Source organism: Mesitornis unicolor, unplaced genomic scaffold (assembly GCF_000695765.1).
Source record: "Mesitornis unicolor isolate BGI_N332 unplaced genomic scaffold, ASM69576v1 scaffold1891, whole genome shotgun sequence".
NCBI lineage: Eukaryota > Metazoa > Chordata > Aves > Mesitornithiformes > Mesitornithidae > Mesitornis > Mesitornis unicolor.
Window position 1 is genome coordinate 10,248 of NW_010161450.1, and position 7,543 is coordinate 17,790.

The window sequence follows — 7,543 nt, forward strand, 5'->3', positions numbered from 1 at the left end:
CTGACATTGAATTTTAGCCTAACAAAGATAAACAACTCTTCAGACTCAAGTACAGAATTTGAAAAAATTTTCATTCTAGTTTGAAATCCAGATATCATGGTCAGATCTACTGTCTGAAACTGGTGATCTCAACACAGATATCCATCTTTCTCTGTCTAGTGAATATTAACTAAACAAGAAAGAGCAAAGGCAAATATTTCAGGCTAAGACTGCATACCCCCAAAATTATTTTAAAAAAGGATGAGTTATATGCATTATCTATGTAATAGTTTTGCCTGGAAGAAAGTTCATTGAAAGCCTAGGAGCAGTATCTGTCCTTGAAATCAGTCCATGATTAACACAGAAAACAGCTGACTGCTATTGGTCAGAGGGCCACTACTGACATTGTGTCCCCAAAGCAGGGGCAAATACATCTGGATTTACAGCTTCCACCAGCAACACAGCAACACAGTAGCTGCTGGGACAAGTGTGTATAGTATTGGATATCATTTGAAATAACATGACTCATGCCCTATAACTTGAAAAGCATGCATTACCGAAAGTTAAGCCCTTCTATGTGGTATTATGATCACTAGAAAACATATTCAGAGGGTTTTGCTTTTTAATCCCTGTAAGAATAGAAAACTTTATAGTAACAGTACAAAAAAGAGTTGCATGCTTACTTGCAAAAATATGGCCAAAACAGCTATTCCATCAGTTCTTCTCACAGCGTCAAGGTAATTACTATATTTGGGATTCCAGTGTAACAAATGTAGCTGGAAACAAAGAAAAACATGTAAAAAAATTCCATTATTGAATAGCAAGCCATCAGAGGCTGAATTTACTGTTCTTCATATACATGAGAGAGTTTCAAGCAACAAAGAATGACGATTACGCCTTTCAAAAAAGCAAAGAAGAAAAGAGACAGCGATTCATATATGAGTTATATCAGCCATATATTACCATCTAGACTACTATTTGCTTTCAAATAAGCTATAAACATCTTACTACAGAAACTGCAAAAAAAAGAACAGAAATAGCATATTAAAACTGAAGAACAGAGAAAAGATGCTTAAGCAGGCAGGTAGAACATGAAATTCAGAAGTCAGATAGGTGATTCAGTTCCATTTGGCTTTCAAATTACAGCGATTCTAGCAAAGAATCCATACGAATGTGAGCTCTGTGTATTACCAGTCTACAGCTGTCATCTTCCCTTACAGTCCCGAAGTGGTAGAAAATCAAGTTTTGGCTGGTTTTGGCTGGGACAGAGTTAATTTTCTTCCTAGCAGCTAGTATGGGGATACGTTTTGGATTTGTTCTGAAAATGGTGCTCCTAATTCAGGGATATTTTGATTATTGCTGAGCAGTGCTTACACAGCATCAAGGCCTCTTCTGCTTCTCATCCCACGCCACCCAAGTAGGCTGAGGGTGCACGAGAAGCTGGAAGGGGACACAGCTGGGACAGCTGACCTCAACCGATGAAAGGGCTATCCCAGACCATATGATGTCATGCTTAGCATATAAAGCTGGGGAAAGAAGAAGGAAGGGAGGGATGTTCAAAGTGATGGTGGTTGTCTTCCCAAGTAAACTTTAATGTGTGCTGCAGCCCTGCTTTCCTGGAGGTGGCTGAACACCTGACTGCCGATGGAAAGTAGTGAATGAATTCCTTCTTTAGCTTTGCTTTACCTATTAAACTGTCTTTATCTCAACCCATGAGTTTTTCCATTTCTACTCTTTTGATTCTCTCCCCTATCCCAACCAGGGAGTGGAGCTTAGTTGCTGGCTGGGGTTAAACTGCAACACTCATTCTTCCTCCTTCCTATCACTACAATTTTATACTTCTGCTATAATACTAGACTTAAAGGATATTGTTTTAGTAAGTTTGCATTGCTTCTCAGTAATTCAGTCTCGCTGGCCATGTTTCAAGCCACATTGGTTTGAGAACGTGGAAACTTTGGCTGCAATAATATTTTTCTTTTTTTTATGCTGTGAGAATTATTTCAAGCTGATTCTTCTTCGTAAGTAGAAGTAAGTAGAAAATGTCACAGACAAATAAAGTTAATAGAAAGAATGCTTGAAAAGCAGACAAATTACAAACTTTGTCCCACCTGAACAATAATGACAAATGTTATTTTACATGCTATTTTACAGCAAAAATTGGCGAGTCTTACCTCTCCTGCATATCTCACTCCATTCACAACATGCTCAGAGCCATGGTCATCAGAGGAACCCCAATGAAAGTGAAGCTGTCGCAGCCTGAAGACTCCTGGAAGTGGCCCACCTCTCAGCACTGCAATTGATAATCTGCATCAGCATTAGACTTGGGTATCTTCCGATTTTTTAAAAGAAATATATGTATTTTAAAAATATTTACATACATATTTACATACTTACTGTACATACGTTCTATGTTCTAAGAATACTAAGTATCTCTTGGAAATCTGCCCTGCTATTAGCAGCACTTCAGGCAACCATCTTCAGCTATATGAACTTACAGAGAGATGAAAATTATTTGTGTCCAGGCATCCATTCTAGTCAACAGAGATCACTATTTTAATTCAGCTGTATAAATGTGCATTTAGTACCTTCTGGGAAATTCCAAAGACACCTGGACAGGACTGGAAGATGAGATACAAGATCTGTAGAAGAGCTGTATTTTTCTAAAGCAGTATCTGGAGGCAAGGTGAAATAGATCAGGTTATCAAAAATGGCATGAGATGCCTATGTTTGGGTAACTGAAGTAAGACCACAATTAGAGCAGTGTAGCCTGTGCTTGCCTTATGGTAAATGCTCAACAGATGGTGACATGAATTGCTCTTTGGACTCCATTGATTAAGTGGGACTCCATTTCTGTTGACTAGAATGGGAGTTTAGAGACATAACCCATCCACATTTAAAAGCCCACATGAGACACCTAAATCAAAGTACCAATCTCCCCCTGAATTCCTTCTAACATCTACCTGTATCAAATCACACAAAAATAGCAACAACTTCAGCAACAAGTGAAGTGCCAGATGATAAACATTCCCACAGTTCTCACAAAATGCTACAAATTGTGTCTCTTACTGCAGGCTATGACTTATTTGTTAAAAAATCTATGAAATTACTGATCCTGCTTCTGCTATAATAGTTACTCTCTCAGGAATAGGAGAAAGAAAATAGCAAGCGAGCCAGAAACGCAATCACTGAGAATACAAACTCTTTTCTAAAAGTTCAGTTCAGCCTGTGATGAATAGTACCCTGTACTCTCAGTAACCTTAACTTTTTTACATTAGATACCAAACAAAGGTGGTGTATTTAAAAGGATCTCACAATAAAAAGGGAAGAAGCTTTTCACATTCACCGTACATGAATTAATGTTCAATTCTCATTCACTTTATTTGGAGACAAGTTAATGCATTCCTATAAACTATTCATCAGTTCTCAAGAACAGGTCTTTATATGCTAGAGAAAAATATCCTTAAATCTGAAAAGGCATTAAAACCATGATCACCTCAAGAAATAAAGTACCAAGAGTATTCTTTACTGACATAAAAAGGAAGTTCCTTTTACTTGTTCCCACAGACATTCAGTACCATGGCCAATGCAGACAGTAGTAGCTGACAAGGCCATCAATCCGTCATTAAAATAGATCTGTAAGACCAAATAATCCAGTTCAAGGTAAAAATGTTTCATTATTTCCACTGATGGGCCATCAGCAGACATTTTCAACTGGGCGTTAAGTGAAGCTCTGCATCACCTGGTGCCAACAAAACTTCACTCATCTATAAATAGACGGTAGCTTTTACTTGGCACACTTAAAACAGACAGAATGATGTAAGAACTAAGATGCCTATAAACCAACATCTCCTGAAGGACAAAAAGGTGTCTTCTTTCTTTTAATTGCAAGTGTGTAGCAGAAAACATAAAAATACATGAAATTCTAATATAAGTAAATGAAATTTGCCTATGTCAGAAAATGAAATTTTCCTATGCTTTAAAAAAAGGTAAAAGAAACAGTTACCAGAATGAAGTTCTCCAATAACTAAAACATAAAAAAATCCCTAACTATGTCTGCACAGCTTCAAGTTAATAAAAGAAATCTTAATGTTTTTTTAAACATGTGGCTTGGAACCTAAATTCTAAAGGTAACCTTATCCTCTTAGGTTTTTGTTTTCAGAAAATACTAACAGAAATAAATATGCATGCATATACCAATTAGAAAAAGAATTTGAGGTAAGAAGTTATAAAAGAAACTATGCTATCTTTAAATTGGTTTTCAGTGTTTTCAGTGGTGTTACACTACACCTTTATTTTTATATATTCACACATTTACATGCAACAGGGAATTATTCTAAATTTTATTACGTAAGAAATGTTCACCTTAAATATCTGAGGCTCTCAGTTTTAAGGCTGTGATAGCTGTTTTCCTACCACAAAACGCTTACAAAAGGATGCTTTTCTAGAAGGCCCCATGACTCACTCTGAGCTTCTACCTATGACACTGCATGTAATGAAAAGCAAGAGCTTTAAAAAAGGAGCCTGCAGGCTCACTCCCTGATGTATTGGCAACCAGGTTTTTCTCTTAGTCCTGTGAAACACTGCATAATTCTCTTCACGTGGCTAACTGAATGGCTGGACTTACTTCTAAACATTGGAAATGTGGCATTTCTGTTGCTGTTTTTGCTCCTGTTCTACATGGACAGATCCACAGATGTCAGTTCCAGTAAAAAACCTCACCTTTTTATTCAATCTTTCATAAACTGAGCAGCATGAGACAGAACTGGCTAATAAATTAATGGGGTTTTTCCTCTCTCAATGTAATCACTGATGCAGATGTTTGCCCCAGGGAGGGTAAGTGTTGCACTGGAGGATGTAACTAAGGCGAGAAAACACTCTGTATCTCACTCTTTGTGCTTACACAGCCAAATGAAGGTGTGATGCAGTTCAAGTGGAGATGGCCACTCCATGCTTAGTTAGCAAAGTGGCCTTAACAACAGAAATGTGAGAAGAAGGTTTTGAAATAAGTGCATCCACTTGCTGTGCAGCTTAGGTAGGCTGTTAATCTGCACTGTCAATTGTCTTCTCTCCTTTCTAAGGTAAAGGTGACAAAGCAGTGCCTACACAAATGCCTTCCCTGTTTGCCGTGAATGAAATACCCTAAAAGTCAGGTGGAAGAACACAGGGAGCACCAAATAGACTTGTGAGTTGTGTTTACAGACAGGAGAACCAACTGTTCTTGCAAGATTTATGATCCTCATACTGCCAAATCCATAAAATGAACTGGTAAACCACAGTGAAATTAAATTAGTAAGGTATAACTGCACGACAATTGAAAAAAACATTACCTTTGCTATGCTGCTTTATAGCAGTATCTAACAGTGCGGTAAAAACCACAGCTTTTTTATGTCAGTGTCACATTTTAGAAGTTATAATAAAGCCTCTGCTCAAGAGGCTATCTATACTGAAACAGTCTGGCTAACTGCAGGGATAAAATGTGTTTCTTAAAAGCATTTGGAATGTTTTACACGGTTCTCACTGAAACTTTCTTTAAGCAAGCACTGAACAGATATGCAGAAGAACTACATTTGTTTGTATTTGAACTCTGTACTCTTACAGGGACAGACTGGGAAAGAGAAGTGTCCGACAGAAGTCTGTCAGCGTGCCCCCCACCCTCACCTGCACGGCCACACACCTTTTCCAGTTCTGTGCCTCTTCATCAGAGCCTGTTCATCTCCCAAAACATCTTTTGCTTGTAATCTATGGTAAGGTTGAAATCCCTGTCTCCAGGTGCAGAAAGCTAACAGTCCACTGCGTAGCTGTGGCCCCAGCAGGCCCCTGGCTATTCAAGCGTTTTTACCTCTAACAATGGAAGTTCAAAGTTAACAGAAACTCAACTCCTAAATCCCCTGTGTCCAAGCTCTGCAATGCCCATATTAACGTTCAGTACCTTCATGCAGACACTACAATTGATAGATGTGTTAAACACTGAAGGAAGAATTCAACTTTGCTGCCTTTTGTGGCATGCAGTGTAGCCACCGAGTTCTATGTACCACAGCTACATCAGCACAGGGATTTAGCTGTGCTATTCTTGTAACACTGACTGACCTGTTCCAGCGTAAACTTGTTCCACTACACAAAATGTTAAGTAACTTTTTTCAGGAATCAATCAAAACTTGAGTGTCTATGGACAGACCTCCCCAGTTTTAATTGAAGTTACTGGGGTTTGTCCACATTGTTTTAGAACCAGTCAACAAATAAATGTTTATTCTCTAGAAGTTGATAATCAAAATCTCATTTGCAAAGATAAATGAGATTTCCCACAAAGCGGTACTCTAGGAAATGGTGTCCACAAGCACTAGTTATGCTAAAAGAGACCAATAAGCAACAAGCTCTCACTACTTACAATAACGGTCTCTCTAATTTTTTTTTGCATCATCTACTTCCACAGGCACACATTCCTCTAATGAGAAATTGAAAGACCCTGCAAACAGCATCAAGGTAATACTCTAAGAGAGTGCCTGCACTAAGGTACTCCAAACCCTTAAATGTCACCCATCAGAAAATCAGTAAAAGGAGAAGCTGGAACCTGTTTGTCTGATGATCTTTCACAGAAAGTGCCAAGGAGATAACAAAACCAGACACAGTGCGAAGGTGAAAGACGACATCCATTTTACATATCTCTCCCCAGCTGCTGTGTCTGGGTTCCAGTAAAAGGCTTATTTATCTTTACTGTTTATTAAATGACTGAACATCTTGATCTAATCATCTAACCAATGAACTATAAACAAAGCCAAATAGTCATTAATTGCATGGAAGTTATAAGCTATATATCTCACAGAGCATCATGACAACAGTCCCACCAGTTAGGTGCTCTCAGGACACTTCTCTGGCATCAGTATTTTTTTAATTTTACAAGCAAATGAACTCTGCTGGTAGATATAAGACTGCAGCCCTAATTCAAAACAAAAACAGTCATTACTGGACCTAAGAGAGTATCTGAGTTGTCATTCAGGCTAAAAAACACAGCAATGATAGGCTGCCAAAGTTCTGGTATGGATTTTATTGTGGCCATTACAGAGTGGCACAGCCACCTATGGAGTTTTGATTTCAGCTCCCAGCTCTTTCCTGGATTTTGAGATTCCAGCCTCCACCTGCAGTGATTTCAGTGCTTAAGGACCTTCTTCCACAGGTATTGTAAGACAGGCAAGTGAGTCCACAACAATACATTAATTTGTTCCAAAGGAATAATAGCTCCATTCCTATATGATTGCTCTTACATATGTATGTATTATGCAGCAGGTGGTTCCCTTACCCAGAAAATAAGCCACTGTATATATACTGAAAAACCTGAAACATGCTCAAGTCAGTAGGAGTATGCACAGTGGAATTCGTCCTGCAATTAACATTATGTTAGAGAAGGAACACCACCCACAGACTCTGCAGGCAATGGTATAACAAAGGAGACATAACAATAAACACTGAATGTTTCTTGCCTTCAAAGAGTTGAGAAATACACCTACTTCTTTTCCAGTGAGTCACTTTTTATTTCTGAGATCAGAGCACAACAGTTACTGAGCGGTTC

General features: G+C 38.4%; 1 protein-coding gene across 1 annotated transcript in view; it reads right to left on the reverse strand.

The window, feature by feature from the left end:
- Window positions 1–7,543, reverse strand: part of LOC104547259 (carbonic anhydrase 3-like) — a 15,470-nt gene that overhangs the window by 5,127 nt on the left and 2,800 nt on the right. The window contains exons 3-4 of the mRNA XM_010192876.1: window positions 2,151–2,269; window positions 663–755 (exon numbers count right to left, since the gene is read on the reverse strand). Coding sequence (XP_010191178.1) covers window positions 663–755; window positions 2,151–2,269 — 212 coding nt within the window. The remainder of the gene's footprint in view (window positions 1–662; window positions 756–2,150; window positions 2,270–7,543) is intronic.